The sequence below is a fragment of the Corticium candelabrum genome, chromosome 3 (assembly GCF_963422355.1).
Source record: "Corticium candelabrum chromosome 3, ooCorCand1.1, whole genome shotgun sequence".
NCBI lineage: Eukaryota > Metazoa > Porifera > Homoscleromorpha > Homosclerophorida > Plakinidae > Corticium > Corticium candelabrum.
Window position 1 is genome coordinate 2,616,449 of NC_085087.1, and position 22,101 is coordinate 2,638,549.

A 22,101-nucleotide genomic window follows, 5' to 3' on the forward strand; every position below is an offset into this window, starting at 1 on the left:
TACAGCACCATAGATGGAAGTTCGCTATCTTCGTTTTCATGTCTATCCTATCATAGTACTGTAGACATTGTAAATTCCGCATTTACAACAACTTGCAAGTGCATATGATTATTACTTACTAACCGTCAGTGAGTATACTATAATCTAGGATGCAATCAAAACAGAAAAGAAACGCATCAGTTAGTGAAGAACAATTGAATGTCCGAACAAGCAACATACGAACGCATTACAACAAGGATATCAAACAAAGAACTCGCTGCAAGATATTGCACATGCATCACCAAGCCGGCCAACACTTTACTACGTAGACGGTTAGATTTAAAATGTGGAGAAACGCTGTACCATGCCTAGATACGCCACCAATTTAGTTATCACGTGTGCATGCATATACTATAATAGTGTTTACGTCTTGTTGCAATTAACCTCTACTTGAGAATAATTTGCAGCTAGCTCAGTGTTTTTAGTATAGGTAACCTACCATTTCAGTAAGTGACAGCCAGATCAAGCAAAAGAAAATTCTATATGATCTAATAATATCAGGTCACGGTGCTTCAAGAGTGAAACACTGTCTTTATAGTCATAAATTAATGTTCCACGTTGCAGTAGCGATAATCATCCATGGAACAACATCGTAAAAACTGAGAAAGTAGGCGGAATCCACCTCCGTATCCTGGATGATTGGCAACCAAAACTATTGATTTTGAGCTGTAAAATTCTAGGTGGTTAGACACCCAAACACTACAGCTGACAAGGCCTTAAGTTAATATATTTATTAATAATAACAGGTACAAGCCTGTCACAATGTCTATCTCTGCATTGGAGAGATGTCAGTCAAAGCTACTCACATAACAATGTTGCATTTTTGTAGAAAACACCAACATGGGTTGGATACCGATCAAGCCAATTGCAAGTAGAAACAACGAAATCATGTCCTCATACACATGTACATGTCAAAACTAGGCAACTGAGTCCACTGCTGATCCACCATCACAGTTAACTGTCAATTGACGGGTATCTCCAAAAGCAATAATATTTAATTACTTGATTAAGTTAAGCTGTAGATAGAACAACATACATAGAGGAAAGAAGAGGATTTCATGACAACAAGAGAGTACGGTCTGTCTAGATACATTATTTCAGTAGGTGTGACCTTGCTTTTGCAAGAAGCAGTAGAGACAATTACATAACAACAAATGACACTCACACGTACAACACCAATAAATGTAGACAGAGATTAGTTCAGACACTCTCATCGTTGAATAAATGAAATAACCTCGTAAGGACGTAGCACTAAGTCTTATATGGCACTATAGTGTAAATAATAATAATAATAATAATAATAATAATAAGCCGAGGCTTAGTGGTTAGCGACAATGGCTACCACTCCATGGTTTGGGGGTTCAAACCCCAGTGACGACAGTAAATTGTGAAACTTGTCTGTCTTTCTTTCTCATGTTTCTCTAGCTTTATCCATGAGACTATGACTCGTTTTAGTCGTTGGGGAGTTTCTGTGGTCTGGCAAACGGTCCGTTGACGATGACGTCCAGTGCTTTCCTGGTGGTCGTTGATATCCACTAGGCGTGCTGTATCGAGTACGCGGTCACCGTAATGCCTGCAATCTATATCGAATTGGCTAGTCATTGATCGCCGTATGGACTACACGAAAACATGTACCCCGCTGGGCTCACCTGCCGGGTTGGTGGGCGCCCAGATGGGGGTAAAGACCCCACTTGCCCATTATGGAGGGGCATAACGACACATAATAATAATAATAATAATAAGACTCCGTCGCGAGTACTTGCGCAGAGTGAAGGTGGTTCTCCGGACTGAGTTGTATGGTCGGAACAAGATTCCAGCCATCAATGGGTTTGCACTACCGGTTCTCACTTACGGTTTTGGCGTCATTCATTGGGGGTGCACGGACCTGTAGCAGCTCGATCGACGGACCAGAAAGCTCCTCTCTATGCACGGTGTCCACCATCCTGCTGCAGACGTTGACCGACTGTACTCTCCTTGCAGTGATGGGGGTAGGGGGTTACAACAGATTGAGTCGACATATCAATCTTGTATTGTGAGGCTGAACTGTTACCTTGCTGACAGTTCTGATTCTTTCATGCAGATGATACGGGAGTGTGACTCTGGAAAATCTTCACACTCGATCAAGCGCATGGCTTGTCGCTTTACTGCACAGCTGCGGAGGAGTCTTGCTTTGGACGACAAGTCGCAGAACTTGCACAGGAATGCATCCATCTCAGTTGAAGGTGGCTTCGAGCAAGCGCCTAAAACAGATGCGAGACATTACCGTATGTGTTGCAGTTCTCTTCGTGTGCGGTCCTGGAGCGGGAAGCCTATGCACGGGCAGTATCGCCGTTTCACTGAGCAACCGCCTGTGGACATGAAAGAGACCTACGGATGGCTAAAGCAGCGAATCTTCCTGCTGCAACTGAGGGACTGGTTGTTGCTGCTCAAGACCAAGCTCTTCGGACTCGGTACTATGAGTGCAAGATTCTACATCGTGATGTCAGTCCTACTTGCCGCATGTGCAGTGTAGGCCTGGAGACAGTCGACCACATTGTGGCAAACTGTAGTGCTTTGGTACCGACGGACTACACTGATCGACACAATCAGGTGGCCTCCATCATTCACTGGGATGTTTGTCGCCATTTTGGGGTCCAGTGGAGAGCAGATGGTACCGGCATCATCCTGATAGGCTTGTGCATGGAGACGGATGACATTACTATGATGTGGGATACCACCATCCCCACTGCCAGGAAGATCAAAGCCAATCGTCCAGACATCTGTCTCAGAAATAGGAAAACAAACACTTGTCTTCTTATTGATATCAGCCGTCCTGCTGATGGCAACATTGGCAAGAAACATGCTGAGAAGTTGGCGAAGTACAGCGACTTGCGAGTGGAGATAAGCCGCATGTGGCATTGTCGAACACTGGTGATTCCGGTGGTCTTGGGAGCTTTGGGCACAGTGCACGCAGGTATTGCACGGTGGCTGGACATTATTCCAGGTCATCACAACCTGCAGCACGTACAGAAAACAGTGCTTCTGGGATCTACTCGGATCCTTCGCAAAGTCATGTCTACTTTTTAGACAGCCGTGATGGTCTAAGTACTTCTGAAGCAGGGTTTGCTTCCGGTACTTGTAATAGACTTTACAAACCAGACTGATCTGGTTGAGCACGACACATAATAATAAATAATAATAATAGTCACCGCCGTGGCTTAGTGGTTAGCGACAATGGCTACCACTCCATGGTTTGGGGGTTCAAACCCCAGTGACGACAGTAAATTATGAAACTTGTCTGTCTTTCTTTCTCGTGTTTCTCTGACTTTATCCATGAGACTATGACTCGTTTCAGTCGTTGGGGAGTTTCTGTGATCTGGCGAACGGTCCGTTGACGATGACGTTCAGTGCTTTCCTGGTGGTCATTGATATCCACTAGGCGTGCTGTATCGATGTTCGCGGTCACCGTAATGCCTGCAATCTATATCGAATTGGCTAGTTATTGATCGCCGTATGGATTGCACGGAAACATGTACCCTGCTGGGCTCACCTGCCGGGTTGGTGGGCGCCAAGATGGGGTAAAGACCCCACTTGCCCATTATGGAGGGGCATAACGACACAAGTTAATCACTGCCGTGGCTTCAAACCCCAATGACGACAGTAAATTATAAAACTTGTTTGTCTTTCTTTCTCATAAATCTCTAGCTTTATCCATGAGACTATGACTCGATTCAGTCGTTGGGAGTTTCTGTGGTCTGACGAATGGTCCGTTGAGGATGACATTCAGCGCTTTCATGGTGGTCATTGATATCCACTAGGCGTTCTGTATCGATTTCGCGATCACCGTAATGCCTGCAATCTATATCGAATTGGCAAGTCATTAATCACCATGTGGATTACACAGAAACATGTACCCTGCTGGGCTCACCTGCCGGGCCGGGATTTCTCTGGCATTTGTTCTTGTATAGTAGCCCACGATAGTGACAGATGGTGAGAGAGAGATCCTTCAAAACACTGTCTTTCGAACAAGTTGTTAATCAACTCATGAGAGTTTAACCGCAAAGACAGTTCCCAGGACGTGTGAGCCCAAGCTGCTAGGAATGCCATGGGAGCGACTGAATGCATCCTGGAGAGACCAAACCCTCCATGTCTAATAGGCAAACAACTCTGAAACCATGAATCAAGGTCTGATGCATCTAAGCCCATAATTGAAGAAAAGGTTTGATATGTCTGGTCATCATATATCAAAGCAGCTTTATTGAGTTGTTCCAGTATGACAGTTCTACTCAAATGGTTGAGACTAGGAACGTGACAGTGCCTGAGTAGCAGTAAAGAACTCTGTGGATCGTCCAATTCTAGTAGTTTTGAACATAGTTCAGTACCAAACTTTACCTTGTCTATGCAACGTGCAGAGACGTAATCTGGTGTCTCAATTGGGGTTCCAAGTATGTCAATGCAAGAAGTGTTGATGGCAATGTCAATAGATCACTCATCTGCATAAGCCATTGCATATGCTTCACATTTCTGCTTAGAGACGAGTAGACCTGTTGACTCAAACTGACATTGTAGGTCTTGAAAGGCATTCACAGTTTCTTCAGGCGAACCAATCAAGAAGACGTCATCCAAATAAGCCAAAGTTTGAACTCGGGGATGTTGCATCTGCACCTTAGAGAGTAGTGGTTGTATAGTAATGGAAAACAAAGAGGGGCCCAAAGGGTCTCCTTGATGGACTCCTTCTTGCGACTGGAGGATGACAGTACTATGGCCCTTAGTATACACAAGTGAGCTGACATGACCATACATGTTAAAAGTATGTGGATACACGTCCGGAAAATGATTGCATACTTGGTGTAACATGTGTTGTCGACTAATCGAATTGAAAGCATTCTTAATGTCTGATTTTAAAATTACCCAATCTGGGTGTTGTTCAATCAAAGCTTGAGCTTGATGAACTATAAGCTCAACTCCACCTTTAGTAGTCACGCCATGTTGAATAGAACAGAAGAAAGAATGGAATTCTGTCTGTTTTTCTGAGCAGATGACCTTAGCTGTAATTCTCCTAAAAACTTCCCCAATGGCTATTGGACGCATATCATCGAATCCTTTCTGTAATGCAACCAGACGAGAAGCTGACAAAAGAGAGATGGCTTGTTCAGGATGTGAGTCAGATGCAATAGCACTGCATAGAAAGTGAAGATAGTCACTGATTTGATGATCAGCAATCAGGGCACGTAAATGTTCATATCTCCATCCAGATGGACCGCCTCCAGAACCACGGGGGGCAGGTCTAATCATCCGAGCAAGAGACTGCTGATTCAGATTCAAGCCTGAATCTGATTTTGGATCCTCATACTCAGGAACTTGTCGCTGAATTGGGTGTTTAGAAGCTAACTTGTCAACTGTAGCGTGTGTAGCTGGAGCTAGGCCTTTGCTGCATAGAATTCTATCTGCACAAGACAACTCACCACAACGTATGTGACGAAGAGTAGAATTTCTTTGATGGTTTTTTGGCGTTTTAGATTCGTTTCTTGATCTAGGAGCAGTAGTTCTTCCCAACGATACTCCAGAAATATTTGACACAAATTGCGAATTTCCTGACATCCTGCTCTCCTAACCACGCTTAGGAGGGTAAGAACGATCCTTGGAACAAGCATCAAAAGCTTTCATGCTACAACATCGGATGAATCAGAAGCAATTCTCTCAAGAGAAATAGCACAAAATTTATGGAAAACTGAGACTGCAACGTTGGGAACTCGAGACACAGTACATGGTACTGTAGAAGAAAGAATGTCATTGACCGTCAAACTTTCAATGAGAGACCATGCTCTGGTATCGAAGGGCTCTGAAAATGAGTTTGAAATATAACTGAGATTATTGCTGGGTTTTCCACTCAAGGAACAACTACCTGTATTTTCCTTTGCTTTGTTTGCTAAAGAAGATGATAAAGACAAAGAAGAACCGACTTGACCACGACATTGACTTTCACACATATCATTGGTGCAGAAATCCAAGGAAAGGGGGACCCTTTCTGGATTTTCGTTAGGTGACGATGAATGAGAGATCTTGCACCCAGGATTATGTCTCAGAAGACGATGAAACCATTGACGGGAGTATGGGCATTGGTAGACTTTTATTGAATATCATGTAAATTTATCATGTAAATTTTCCAGTAGGTCTTGAAGTCAGCAGAGTTGTTCTTTCCTTCTTGATCTTTGATATAATCTAAGTGACAAAGTGTTCAAGCAGACGGTCAGTTGCAACTTCCCAGGTGCCAAAGTGCTCAAACACTACAGGTATGCATTTGGATGCATTACCTCCTGGAAGAGTCTCACTGCCGTATTTATCGTTTTTTATTTCTTCTCTTTTCTTTGCAGCTAATCCACTCAATTTGGCGCAATATTTGATGACCGTTTTACTCCAGGTATGAGCAAGTGAAATATTCATCTCCTGATCAGACAAAATTACCTGTGTCACATATGAGAATATCAGGTCTACCCTCATTGTTCAGATATGTATTTTTTGGTTCTTTCTTGTAGAGAACGGCTAACTCTTTCAGGCATGCTGACAAGACTTTACAATTAAGTCATGATCCCAGATGGGGCCTCCTCCGTGTTTACGCGTGCTAATAGATGATAACCTAAAAGAGTCAAGGTGTGTCTTACAATCTCATTTATCTTGCATTCCCTGAAGTGAAGCCCTAAACGTAAACAAGCTGCTAGGCGAAATTCGCTTGGTTTTAGTGCGAGCTCGTTTGACGTCGGGATTACTTGCAAGAAGGCACCAGCTCTCTTCCCACTGACTGATCTAAGTCTGGCTAAAACTTTCTCTGAGTTTCTTTTCCTAACAGAAGATTGTAATCATGATCAATCATTGCGCAAGTGAGACAATGTTGTAACTTTTCCGGATCTTCAAGTATTTGACTGAGGGATTTTGCACTTAATAAGGATTTCTCTGGCATTTGTTATTGTATAGTTGCCTACGCTAGTAACAGATGGAGAGAGAGGAGAGAGAGGAGAGAGATGAGAGAGAGGAGAGAGAGGAGAGAGAGGAGAGAGAGGAGAGAGAGGAGAGAGAGGAGAGAGAGGAGAGAGAGGAGAGAGAGGAGAGAGAGGAGAGAGAGGAGAGAGAGGAGAGAGAGGAGAGAGAGGAGAGAGAGGAGAGAGAGGAGAGAGAGGAGAGAGAGGAGAGAGAGGAGAGAGAGGAGAGAGAGGAGAGAGAGGAGAGAGAGGAGAGAGAGGAGAGAGAGGAGAGAGAGGAGAGAGAGGAGAGAGAGGAGAGGGAGAGAGAGGAGAGAGGAGAGAGAGAGAGAGAGAGAGAGAGAGAGAGAGAGGAGAGAGAGGAGAGAGAGGAGAGAGATCCTTCACAAGGCTGTCTTTCTAACAAGTTGTCAATCAACTCATGTGAGTTCAACCACAAAGACAGTTCCCGGAACGTTTGAGCCCAAGCTGCTAGGAATGCCATGGGAGCAACTGATTGCATCCTGGAGTGACCAAACCCTCCATGCTTAATAGGCAAACAACTCTGAAACCACGAATCAGGGTCTGATACATCCAAGCCCGTTATTGAAGAAAAAGTTTGATATGTCTTGTCATCATGTATTAAAGCAGCCTCATTGAGTTGTTCTGTAGGACATGCAGTTGTACCCAAATAAAATAGTTGAGACTGGCTAGGAACGCGACAATGCCTTAGTAGCAGTAAAGAACAATGTGCATCGTCCATTTCTAGCAGTTTTAAACAAAGTTCAGTACAACACTTTGCCTTGTCAATGCAGCGTGCGGTGACGTCATCTTGTGTCGCAATTGGGGTTCTCAGTATGTCAATATGCCAGAAGTGTTGATGCAATGTCAGTAGACCACTCGTAGAATAGGCCATTGCATATGCTTCACATTTCGGCCTAGAGACGACTAGTCCAGTTGACTCAAATTGACATTGTCGGTCTTGAAAGACATTCACAGTATCTTCTGGCGAACTAATCAAGAAGACATTATCCAAATATGCCAGAGTTTGAACTCGAGGATGTTATTTCGGTACCGTAGAGAGTAATGGTTGTATAGCAATGGAAAACAAGGAGGGGCCCAAAAGGTCTCCTTGATGTACTCCTTCTTGCGACTGAAGGATGACAGTTCTATGGCCCATAGTATACACAAGTGAGCTGACATAACCATAAATGTTGGATACAAGTCCGGAAAATGGTTGCATACTCGCTGTAACATGTGTTCTCGACTAATTGAATTGAAAGCATTCTTATTGTCTCATTTTAAAATTACCCCATCTGCTTCAATCATGCTTGAGCATGATGAACTATAAGCTCAACTCCACCTTCAGTAGCCACACCATGTTGAATTGGACAGAAGAAAGAATGGAATTCTGTCTGTTTTTTTAGCAGATAACCTTAGCTGTAATTCTCCTAAAACGCTTCCCCAATGGCATCGAATCCTTCCGGTAGTGCAACCAGACGAGATAGCTGCTAGCTGCAGCTGCATCCTATGGACCGCCAAACTTTCCAAAGTTGTTGGCACGATTGGCACTCCATACCTCTTCATGCTTTGTGCACAACACTAGGGGGACTGCTTTTTACTTGTGCGACAAGGTTAGGGTAAGACGCCCGTACAGGCGTCGTGAAACGTCGATCGCTGTAGTTACTCATTGCTTCTTGCAGGAAATTTTTGATAATATATACATACTGTTCTGTACAATGATTGTGACTGGTTGCCTACCTCTATAATCCTTGAAAATGCTGTACGCGACCGCAGAAAAGACGAATGGAATTGTGCCAGCTGTGTAGCAATATGTCTCTCTGTACAATATAGTCGCTAATTAATTATCTGTGTGAAACCATGGACTCCGACCGTTCTAAATCTTTTTAATTACGGTTGAGAATTAGAGCAATGTAGAATATGATGCTAATGCTAGACAAATACAATCACAGAACGCTATAGTAATTCCAATCAAATACAGCACAAGGACATGCAGCAATGATTGCCTACCTGGATGATATATATATATATATATATATATATATATATATGTAGGGACCGCGATTCCCCGATCCGTCTCTCATCGACGCAAGCTCAAGTATCCAGCAAGTAAATTCCGACAAACTGAGCAACGCTTAAAACTTTCAGTGCATGTAAACGATACGTCATGTGTTTTCAGGAGCATTAGATATCGTTGAATTTAATACTTGCGACCAGACTTCCCATCCCGCTATACCTCTCTCCATGCAGGCTCCGAATCCATGCAGCGGTAGTTTATGCATCAACGTGCATGAAAATGCCTACTTTAAACTACAGACACAGCCTTCGAATAAAAACGCTTTTGTAATTAACTACACCGTGAAGAAATACGGCACTAAAATGCTGTGTTTATTCTCAAGTAGCTACATTTCTCTCTAGCATACTATCATGCCAGCATACTAGCATACTACCATACTATCACACCAGCAATTAAAAAATCATGAGAATGATCGTCATCACAACTGCTACAACCGAAGTAGCTACAACACTTGATGAATGACCTATACACAGCAACTATAATGAGAAAATCGTAAACACACGTGTAAATGGTTGAACATGCAAATGGTCCTGGACATTGTATGTATTAAAATGCTTTTAGTTAAGGTTTTGTACGGTCAAACACTATTCTGCTAGTTAGCTAAAGCATTTGAGAGTAATGCAGGAACACAGAAAAACTATTGGGGAGCCGTGACCCCTTGGCCCAAAAGGTTCCTAAACAGTTAGGTGTTTCCAATCTTTCTGGATACATTATACACGCTCTAGACGGCGTCTTCCATCTATACTTACCTTGATCATGAGATTGTATGTGTTTCATGTCTATCTACTTCATCTGCTGGAGTGAAGGATCTACAATTTTAGAGAAACGATTCACATAAACCACGTACGGTACGAGGACGAACTTCGAATTCGATTTGTGACCCATACCTACATCAGAGACCAGGAGGACTGTGAGAACTGTGTGTTATATAGAAGCCAGCAGAGGAAGCATCTGATTAGCCTCGCCCCAGAAGCAGAGTGGATTGCAGCCCCGGATGTGCCGCCATCAGATAGTTGTGATGGCAGCGCATCCGAGACTGCAATCCACAATGTGTCTGGGGCGAGGCTAGCATCTGTTAGCAAACTACCTATAGAATTTGTTGCATGTCTTCAGCCAATTAATAATCCAACAGCATGCATACTGTTCTATACTCAAACTATCAGTGAGTAGAGCTATACTGACAAAAAACAACTACAGTACCAGTTGCGCCTAGATTGAGAGTTGGTTGGGGTATTTTCATGTTTAATTTGCAGTTCTGTCACGTCACTAATTGCGTCACCATACACGTGATTTAACAATTACGTCAACTCAAGATAAACTCGTTTTTTAAAATTACAACAGATTCTAAATTTACGAGACAAATCTCGCAGAGGACTTCTACATACGCTCTTCGGAAGCAATGCCGAACATCATTAGTCCACTCTTTCGTGACGACACTCGCCTGTTCCCCAAGAACGTCTCAAAGGACACTCACACAATACTGATAATGAGCCGTTATCTAATTATCTAATTACTAAAGATTTATAGTTAAAGAACATTAGTTAATAAACTTAACACGGCCTAAACGGTGTAATTACGTGACGTTATTTGCTCATGCGGGGGTCCAATATTCGCCTGAGTACACTAACTACAAGCGAACATAACAAACGTCATGACCACTCCTGACAGACATTGTAGTTGCTTTGACTGTAGACAATGTAATAACGGATGTTGGCCCAAAACTATTTGTAGCTTCCACCTTTCTACAATATTAGCTGTGTTGAATTCGCGTCCAAGTACTAGCTAGCAATCTTCCTCATTGCTGTGTGAACCTAGCTTTGTCTGATACCCCCACCCTCCCCTGTTCTCTAGGGCCATATGTACCATCACACAAGATATGTCTAGATAAAATTCTTGCAACTAGACATCTACTAAACCCTACTAAAGTCAGACGGAAAGGTGTAACTATAACACTGTACAAAAGTAGAACAAAAACATAGCAGCTATACACATCTATGGCTTCAAGTTTATCTACATAACAAACAAATCAAAGAAACGTTGTCAATCTGTGGGTAAATGAAGTGATCATCCACTCTTTTCTATGCTCATACATCACCCTACCTGCCTTCTCTTGCAGTACATACACTAGGCACTTACATATATATATATATATATATATATATATATATATATATATATATATATATATATATATATATATACATATAGCCAGTCATACACCAAACGTCTTCATTCCTATATAGGTAGTCCATGGAACTAAATCTCTAAATTGACAGTCATTACTATCACTGCCGATTATGTCTATGTCCTTTACTTTGATAACATGTGTTTGGCCTATAAATATGTAGATTACAGCTACTATAGCCTATCTACATCTTGAAACATGATTGGTAGTTAAAATGGACATTAAGGTGGCAGTTTAATTATACTTATCATAAAAGCAAGAGAATTCAAATGGAACAAGATTCATCGACCATCAGCTGCCAACAATCTGGAGATGTAATGCACCACTCAAATTAATACATTTTATTCCTTACCATTGCTTTGGCTTGATATTTGAAATGTGACTGGTTTTCCTAATGGACGTTCCTGTGACTGATTATTCACTGCATACACTTGAACTGTATAAGATCTTCCTGCCTTCAGTCCTGTTATCGTGAGAGTTAAAATACCACTCTCAAACGAATAGAATGACTGGAGTTTATCAGTAGATGCTACATCTTTAACAATGTAGGTGTCAATTTGACAGTTGACTTCAGCCTTTACTGTCAGGGTAATGACGTCATCAGAGAAAAATACTTCTTTGGCAGCTCGTGGTTGCAATAATGAACCTGACAGAAACAAACAACGTAATGCATGTAAGACCAAACAACAAATTAATAGACGCCAGTAGTAACAGGTATACTGACCACCAAGTGTAGAGCAAGACTGTATTGCAGGAGCACTAGTACCAACACTGTTTGATGCCTCAACCTTTGCATAATATGTTGTCCCTTCAGCTAGACATGGCACATGTACAGTAACCGTTCCACCCTCCGGTGTCAACTCAGAATTGTCAATCACAGATAGCTTCTCTGAATATGCTATCTTTGTGAAATTCAGATTTCCACTCAAGACTACGGCATAATATGAGACGTCTTCACCACCGTTGCTGTTGACTATCCAAGTCAATATTGATACATTTGTACTTGTTGTCAATGTGACATTACACTGAAGAGCAGGCTTGTCTGGTACTAGAGCTAAACACGAACAACATTCTTACAAGTCCATGTAACTACCTGTCGTATTCGAACACATAATTATAAATCCAGTATGAGTCTATGCATGACGTAACTACATTTTCCTGTTTACAGAATTGACTGGGTAGTCGTTTGACTGATTATTCACATGTTTATACGTACTGCCACGCCACCGTTTGTAACACAAAACACGAATTCGAATTGAGTTAGTATGCGGTGTTCTGAATTCGTGCACGCACTAATTGTGTACGTTAGTGCAAATACACAACAGATGTCGACGAGGCAAGCATGATCAATTCTACGCATGGTACGATTAATTAAACCTTCCGAACAGCAGTCAGAGAACTGGCAATCTTACAGAACGCATCGAGTAGTACGTCTAGCTTTAAGGAAGTCCGGATAATAAATGTCACCAGGACAAGATTGATGATTAGCAGAACAGTTCTGTTCTCTTCTACAAGATTTGTTGTCAGACAGTAACGCATGCCACATTATATCACATAAAGCATTGTGACGTTTCAACAACGTACTGTCATAGCTGCAACCTAACAGATGATCACCAAAGCTTGATCACATATAAATCTTAAAGCGTTGTTGGAATTTGCTGCAGGAAATATAGGAATGCCTAACCATAACATGATGGCAACTACAACTTCAAGCTGAAGCATAGCCAGACCGAGATTTCTGTTTGCTGTTGCCCTTAACCAAGCTATATATATATATATATATATACCTGGGCAAATTCGAAGTGTTTTGGCCGTCTGGAGACCAAGAGTTTCCAAGTTTCCCTCCTGAGATCCATCGTTTATATGTGTCTTCCAATGGGGTCGAATTACTTGGATCTCTCATTTTAGGTCACATGAGTTCTTTGACAACTTTTTCAAATCTCGTATCGATAAAGTACTGGATGCACAAGATCGTTTGCCGGATCTAGACAACCCGCAAATAGCACTCCACTTGCTAAGAAGTTGTCTGAGTTTATCTAAAATTAACCATCTCTTGCGAACAGTTCCACCTGGTTCTGCGGATTCTCAACTTGGGCGGTTTCACTGTGGTCTTCGTCAAGCCCCGGGTAATATCACCCACGCCTTTATTTCGGATGCAGCTTGGTTACAAGCTTCCCTGCCAATTCGCTTTGGCAGTTAGGTTTGCGTAAGGCTCGAACTTCATCATCAGCGGCCTTCCTCGAAAGTTGCCATATGACTCGCCAGTTAACTGATCGCCTTTACATTGTGGTACCGTCTCTTCACTACAGCCTTCAACACTTAAAATCTCTGGTGAAGAGTTGGCCAACATGTGCTTTACTGATCTATTCACAAACTCTGACAACCTGATGAATACGGATGCCGTTCCTTCAGGACTTTCTCAAAAATCATTTTAGGGCCAAAAAGATGACTTGGTTTATGCTTCTTTGAAAAACAACAGCAGCATAAGAGATCTTGCTCGTATTAATAATATCATCTCGTCATTCACGCTAGAGCCGGGCTCAGAGCTGTTCCCAATGAAAAATTTGGGCTGGCATTTTCGAAACATGAGTTCATCACATCAATAAGGATCTGGCTGGGATTACCAATATTTCCACCACATCCAAATGCCCAAAGATGTGTGTGTGGTCATATCATTGATCAGTTTGGGGACCACGCCTTGAGCTGTGGAAGTGGTCCTTTGCGAACAAAACGACATGACAGTTTGAGGGATATTGTCTGGCACGCCCTCCACACCGACAATAGTGGAGTAAAGAAGGAACAGAGAATAGGTGGCCGAGATCTTCATCGACCAGGTGACATTTATCATCCTGATTTTACGATTGGAAAACCTGATTTTTTTGACATAATTGTTAGAAATTTCCTCCAACCCAGCTACATCGTTGCCGCTGCAACCAGTGCTGGTGCCGCTGCATTGGCGGGTGAAATGGAAAAAGATGCCTACTATGATGATATCGTTGCTGCTGCTGACGGAGAGTTCTTCCCTCTGGCTTTGGAGACCCTAGGTTATTGAACACCTTCAAGTTTGAAGACTCTAAAGATTATCGCGTTGAAGAATACCGCCTGTAACACGACATCCCTTTCTCAAGCCTTTCAGAACCTCATTGAACAATTATCTGTGAAATTCTGGTTATTTAATGCCCGTTTAGTGCACAGTTGTATGCAACTGCATTCTTCTAGTGACTCTCTTTGGGACTTGCTCACTTAGTGTATATTGATGTTTCACACACGTGTATGTGTGTAAAAACATTAATATATATATATATATATATATATATATATATATATATATATATATAGTGGTGCTTACAGACAGCGAATGACCAAATGTTATTGAAAGTGATGACCATAAATCTTACTGCATGGTTCTCGAGTAGGAATGAATGACGACATCTCTGAGAAGAAAGGAAGATTTATCCATTAAAGATAAATGTATTCTATGCTTGAAGAGACAGATTTACAGAGAAGTAATGCCTGATAGTTTAGGGCTAAAGTCCGTTCCAGAATTAAAGTCACGTCTGGCTTTTGCGAGTGGCTTAGGATACCTAGCATCGTAAAATCTACCGGATGCCCTATTGTTGTAGCAATCACATTAGGTGTCTTATTACCGCTGTTGGAATACCAATTGCCAGTAAACTATACGCAGAACAAGTCGACGGTGCTGTAGAAAGGCAGTCTCAAGTTGTTTCTAGTTACTATTTAGGACAACGTAATAATCTACATTAATTATTACAGTAGGTATCATGCAATAATAATAACATATTATTGACAAGATTCCACCTTCTGTCTCATTATTTTACCCGAAGTACCACATATCTCTATCTATCTCCGGTGTAGTTGTGTGTAATTGAATAAAGCAAACATAAAGCTCTCCAATGATTCCCGGTTGACTTCATTCTGTTCTATGGTTACGTGTCAACAACCAACTTTTGGTTGGGACTGCAAAGTTGACATTATTCTACAGACCGAACATAGTGGAGTTTGCAGAATGAAGGGTATCGCGAGAGGAAACGTTTCGTGGCCAGGAATAATTACAATATCCGAGACAGACTTTGCGTCAGCCAGGAATGTAAAGTAAATCAAAAGACTCCATGCGGTAGCTCCTCTTCACCCATGAGAGTGGCGTAACGAAACTGTGAAGTCGTGTTCACATTGACTATGTCGGCCCGATTTAAAGAACACATTAATGTTTTTAGTGGTAGTCGATGCACACTCGAAATAGCAAGAATTTGAAACAGTTGCTCTAGTCTCATCAGCTAACACAATTGAAAAGCTAGATATATGTTTGCTCGACATGGTTTGTCTGATTTGGTCGTTTCAGATAACAGGTCTGCCTTTACATGCAAGTAATAAATTTAGACAATTTTAGAAAAAAACAACATTCGCCATGCTACGTTTGCGCCATACATCGGGTTAAAACCGCAGCGAAGAAAGCATGCATTATATATAGTAAAGAGCTTCAGCAAAATTATCACGGTTTCTCTTCCGCTATACCAAACTATACCACATTCAATGACTGGCCAAGTATATACAAACAGCTTACCCACTACTGTCACATTGACAATCAGCATGCTGGTGTACTCCTTGTCTCCGACCTTGTTACTAACAGTACACGTGTACAGCCCCGCATCACCAAGTTCCGCAGACCCAAACACAAGCATACCACTTGATGTCATGTTAACTCGACGACCTGACAAATCCACATTGTTTCCATCTTTACTCCAAACGCGAACCAACCCTTTATATCCATATGCAGGACAGGACAAACTTGATAGTTTACTTGCTAAAAATATTTTCTTGTCAGGTACAGGTATAGTTTCGGCGCCCACTAATCACACAAAACACATGTATAACACATCTATATATTTTGTTAGTCACTCCATGTCAATAGCGTTTAACCAATGCAAATCTCACCTACATACCAGGTACTGTGTGTACCACTTATTTTCGGCATAATTTAATTATTTTTCTATAAGAATGCTGAATACCTAATTTTAAAGGAGAACTCTCACCAAATACTGAAACTTGCTGAAAGAAAGATAAAAGGCATGGTATGTACCTGCAGGAAACCTACGGCCCAGACAGCCACTGAAGCAGAGAATCAGCAACGAGTTGTTCAGACGATTCCCCGTATGTACACAAAGTCTTACTCTCTCGAAGTAACTACTTTAGGTTTAACCATACCAAGTGCTTCTAACGCACCCAAAATTCAGCGAGACATGATCTATAAAGTAATCTAAGAAGGGTCTCCTTCCGAGGCTCCATAGCTGCATTGACACATTCGATACTTGCGTGATAACTTTGGGGTCCCAGTTTGCTTTAGTCAATAAATCACAACTTGACACCATATGCCTCACAATGCTTACCTTGAAATGTGCATAGGTATCGGTTTTCCTTGCTAACCAACAATCAGAGTTACGCTCATGCCACATAAGGGTACTAAACACGACCACGCAGGTAATTTCAATGCTTTATTTCTTTGTTACGGTGAACTTCTGCAGTAAACGGTTGGAAAGGGTTGTGTCATAAAGATACAGCTTTCATCTGAGAGATGGTTGATTTTGGTGAGAGTTCCCCTTTAAGACATACCTAAATTACAATCATGTCTCCATGCAGGTACACCAAAGTAGTTTGGCAGAGACATAAACAAGAAAACATTTTAAAACAAACACAGTATAAAAGGAAGACAAAAATTTACACTGCAAAATTTTCACAACGGCTGAACTGTCAAGATGCGTGTGCCGACGAGGTAAGTGACGCACGCGATCAGCCTCGTAAGAATTGGAAGCAGAGTGTCGTGCCGTTCGTGTGTTGACGTCGATTCTTTGAACCAACTTCATGACAATGCAAAACGTATAGTTTTGCCAGCCGATACCGAAATTTGGCTTATGCCAGAAATAAGGGTCATACAATAAAGTAACCGCCTACCTTCAATAACAAATGATGTATTTGAGTCCTTATGTCCCTTTAAGTTCATAGCTCGACATGTTATCACATGGTCATTGCCAAGGCTTTTGTCAGTGATGTTGTATTTCAATGTCCCAGACGCTTTATTACCATCAGGTGTATAAGTAATAACAATGTCTGTGTTTGCTGAGACATTCAGAATAACACCGTCTAGTCTCCATTCAATTGTAGGTAAAGGATCACCAGAAACATCGCATTTGAATTCTGGAACTTCACCAAACACGACTGACACATTAACGGGACTTATCTTGACAGAATGGATTACTACAAAAAGGAAACATCTACTATACTACAACACAAATTGATCAAAAATTGTTTTACCTGGATCACGAACAATCACTCTCACAATGCGTTGATCCGCTCCAGCAGAATTAATTGCAAAACACTGATACATTCCTAGATCCCCGTATTTCTTAGCGGATGCAACTTCAAGTTTACCACCATACGTTTTCACAGTGCCATTAGCATACCATTTGACTTCAGCTGTGGGGTCCCCGGATGCAGCGCAGTCGATAGCGAACCCATTCCCAGTGTATGCAATTTTCTCAGCAGGAAACTCGGTTGTGATTTTTGGAGCCACTAGAAAACAACACTGCTATTGCCAACTGAGACTGATCATTGCCATTCATAGTCGTCATATTCAAATATACATACAAACGTCTATGCTACATAACAAACAAACACTAACACTTCACTTTAACAAGATTGCTATCCTGACCAATGCAAGTCAAGCATTCTTTGTAGTGCAGCTCGTAATACCATTGAAACTGCACTGACTAACAGATGTTTAGACAATAGACTTCTATAGTAAGGTAAATAATAGATGGACCATAAATACAACCAAGAAACAGGCAAGCCCATTTCTTCAACAGACCCCTATTTAGTTAATAATAATATTTCAGCATACAGTGAAGATTTTAGTTCATCGTTAGTCTTTTTTCCAAGCTTGTTGGGATGAGTCTAACAGCAATCTATGTATAAGTGTCAGAACCTCTCCAGTCTTTCGACAGCAGTATGCGTCAATGACCCCTTGGTTTCCACTAAGACCAGCCACCATAAGAGCTTGATAGGAAATAGCACAGCTTAATACTAGACCTACGTCTAGTCGGCCCTGGCTGTTCAACATAAGCGGACATCGCGAAACAACAACCATAGCAGTCTGCTAGCCTTTTGCATGGCAACTGGCCAAAGCTAGACTTCATCTCAAAAGCATTTATAACTGACCTGGCTATGCCACAAATAGAGCTCTTTGCTTTTTCTCTCTTGGGGAAGTCATATGCGCTTGGACATCTGCATTGGCCATTCTTACTATTACTATTTTTACCATTTTCTAAAATCGGGCAAGTCCATTTCTTGGAAACGGTAAATTTACAGACGGTGCTCTAGAGAGTAGTAAAAGCCAAAAGATATTAGTTAGTCAGCCACTGAGGTAAAGTAGAGTAAAAAACTAGAAACATAAAAGATGCCTTTTGCCACAAAACTATGCACACAGATCATGCATGCTCTATACATACAGACTGGCATTTGCAATAGATATATCCCATGCAATGCAGATAATCTAAACAAGTCTATTTCTGCCAAAAACTTGCCAATTTAGAATTTACTCGAGTGATTGTATTGGACACTCAATTAATACCAAAGAAAACCAGAAACAACAAACTTAGATCATTCTTACCTTGTACTTTAAGCCAGGCAAATTGGCTGTGATTGTTTTGACTTCCACCCACTGCTGTGCATTGGTATTTACCGACATCGCTTTTTTTGACTTCATTAATTACCAAGTTGCCAGCACCTTGAATGCGTGATCCTTCATACCGCACAGTTATACCATTAAGAGTCCATGTGTACCCAGTGGCAGGGGATGCTGCACATTCCAACGTAGCCGACTCCCCTTCAACTTTAGTAACATTAACCGGCTGTTTAAAAATTGTGGTGTAGGTAGAGGGCTTGGTCTTCCTGTTAGTACAAAGAGACATACTAAGATGAAACTCAGGCTACTGTAATTGCTAAGACTGGCTGCATCCAGTTTGCATCCACTCAAAAATCACTTAAACAAAATTGCAATAGTTCAAATGATTGTTAAACATTCAAATAAGTTGACTGTATTCATTCTAAAAAGTTCACTGACTGCAAACAACAAACAAGCACACAATGGCAACTTCAATCAAAGAGCTCTACAATATCCTCACAAAGCTACACCATGACACAGACACAAACACCCGTTTTACAAAAAATCTACATGTAACTTGTACTTTGTACAGTTGACAAACTCGCGGATTACCAACTGCTAAAGAAGAAACACAAAAAAAACAAACAAATACATAAGAATGAAGAACACAAGATAAATGTAGAAAGGAAGAAGGATAGAAAGAATCAAAAGGAGACATGAATAAAAGGAGGAATCGGGTGCGGATCAAAGCATGGTGCACCCAGTAAAAGTGCACCCCCAACCTGGTAAGCGTGCCACCTCTGAGAGAACAGTATTTTGTTGATATGGCAAAACAACAGACCGCTCTATCAGACTTTGAGGTCAAATGTTCACATCAAGATGAGAAGCACTGCTGTGGGCGAGTTAGGTCTGAAAGCTATCGCTTTTCCATATGACTTTTGATTAGTAGGACAAGAATTTGCTAGCTGCCTGATACAATGAAAAAGTATAATTACTTCTATGACTGCCAGTTTTGGCCAGTAGACTATCCCTATGTAACATCTTCATGCGTCCGTGTAAGTTTAAGCCGCTTCCTTGGGACATTATCCAGACTTTCATGTGGAGATGAAGTCTGGATGCGATTCTCATGAGATTCACATGAAAAGTTCATGCAGTACAGACTATTCCGCTTGATCTTCGCATGAAACGCAAGTCTGTTCGAGCTCCGCATGAGTATAGTTTGAGGTCCGCATGATCACTTTGAGCTCTGCGTGAGCACTCCGCGTGAGTAGTTGACTTCCAAGTGTAGTGTAAACTCATCACTGTCCCATCAAGAGACCGTTCAGACATGTTGAAGTTTATTCTGTCACCCACACTATTCATCTTGCCAATGTAGACATCACGCTCAGTGGTTGAGAACAAAGAAGTTATAAGGAGATGAGGTGTAATGGTTCTACTGAAAGCCGTCCTGATGATGTTATTCACCCTGATTTTTTGGATGGTCAACCTGCCTATTTTTTAGAAACTCTTTGCAGCCGTTATATATTACAAAATCAGCTGTAAGAGCTGGAGTCGCAGCAAAGGCAGGTGAAGAAAAAAGGATATTTGCCATGAAGATTGAGTTCGTACAGCTGGTGGTCTCTTTTACCCCTTAGTAGTTGAGACCTTGGGGCTCTGGTCATTATTCAGCATCAAAACTCTGAAAGATATTGCTTCCAAAACCTCAGCAGTCAGTAGCCTTAAATTCTACCAGGCTTTCCAAAATATGATGCAGCAACCTTCTATTCAATTATGAAAACATAATTCGAGAATGATTCATAAGAGAATTCAGCTTGAAGTAAAAGACGTTGATAGTTGAGATATACGTAGGTGTAATAAGATTTGTTGTTTTGGGGATGTTTAGGGGATTGTGAGTTTGCAAAAAATATGAGCCGCACCGAAAATGTTTTGTTTCGGGTAACATAACACAAAAAATCACGGTTGGTCGGTTGAAATTTTTTTCCACATTTTTTTATTTACAAATGCATACTAATTAAATTCTGTCAGAGTAAATTGTTCCTCTTGTATTGGTGTTTGCAAAGGCAACTCTCCAGACAAAGTAATAGCACAGAACACACAGGACTTGTCTGGAGGCGACCGTTTTATGCAGCTTGGAAGGGCGGTTGTCATTCGTTGTCTCTGTTCCCTTCACAGTATCGTATGCCTTGTAGTGGTTAGGTGAATCATCATCTACGACAGGATCTGGCAACCAGAAGAGCTCGTTTTCAACGTCAACAAGATGCCGGGTTCGCTAGCACAAACCAAACGCACATTTATCAGTACATTTCTTTAGCTGGAATGAATAATGACAAATGCGACAGTGGGTAGTGATAAAATCTCTAACGCGAGGCTTGTTTTTTAGGTCGTCTTGTTTTGGTGCCAGAATACTGGTATTAATGGCAGTATAAATAGCAGCTGCAGACTCCATGAAGGATATCCTCTCAGTAGCCAACTGACATATGTGCACTTGCTGGCCAGAGTCTAGAAGGCGATTGAAGCGTTTCACGACAGACTTCACTACTGGATCCATAGATTTTGCCCATGCCTCTTTGAGAACTAGTGGTAGCTTGCGAATTGCCTCCATACTACCACAGGCACGAAGGTATTTCTCCGTGTCATCTGAGCTGGCTTCTCAAGAGAGGGCACAGTTTTGTCGGCCTGGGTTCACAACAGACATACCGCGTTCAGTGGAGTTTACATATGAGAGGTCTGGAGCGGTACGACAGGCCACAAGCATGTCCAGATCCAATGCATAAATTAGCAAGATTCAGGAAAACTGCACGAACAGAAATGTGCAACGATGGTCACCACCCCATCAGCGTACGCAAAAAACTGGAGGTACGTCATGTGACGGCAAGATGTGACTTCTCAATACTGTACAGACCTCAACAGCATGTCGCACGGACGTAGATGGCTGAAGCACAGTATCCTTGATAATTACGTTCAACTGACCTTGGTAAAACGACCAAGAGGTTTCACTAGAAATGTTGCACTTGAATATCACAGATGGTGTCAGTAATCCATTAGAATTCTGACCTTGATCCAAGGCCATTGCCTTATTTTCCAGAACCGTGATGTTTGGTCTGACTCTTACTCCCGTAGACATTGGTAGTGCTGGTTCACCAATACTACCAATCTTTGCTTGTCGTCA

The 22,101-nt window shown here is 41.7% G+C and overlaps 1 protein-coding gene across 1 annotated transcript; it reads right to left on the reverse strand.

Annotated features, from left to right (window-relative positions):
* Positions 1-9,418: 9,418 nt before the first annotated feature.
* On the reverse strand, positions 9,419-22,056 carry LOC134177572 (hemicentin-1-like). Its single transcript, XM_062644349.1, has 10 exons — positions 21,987-22,056; positions 21,903-21,928; positions 21,029-21,201; positions 18,939-19,219; positions 17,585-17,842; positions 17,225-17,527; positions 15,840-16,124; positions 11,982-12,311; positions 11,610-11,903; positions 9,419-9,535 (listed from the first exon to the last, which is right to left on the reverse strand). Exons 1-10 carry the CDS (start codon positions 22,054-22,056, stop codon positions 9,465-9,467), a joined length of 2,091 nt encoding a protein of 696 aa, XP_062500333.1. The 3' UTR covers positions 9,419-9,464.
* Positions 22,057-22,101: the final 45 nt, after the last annotated feature.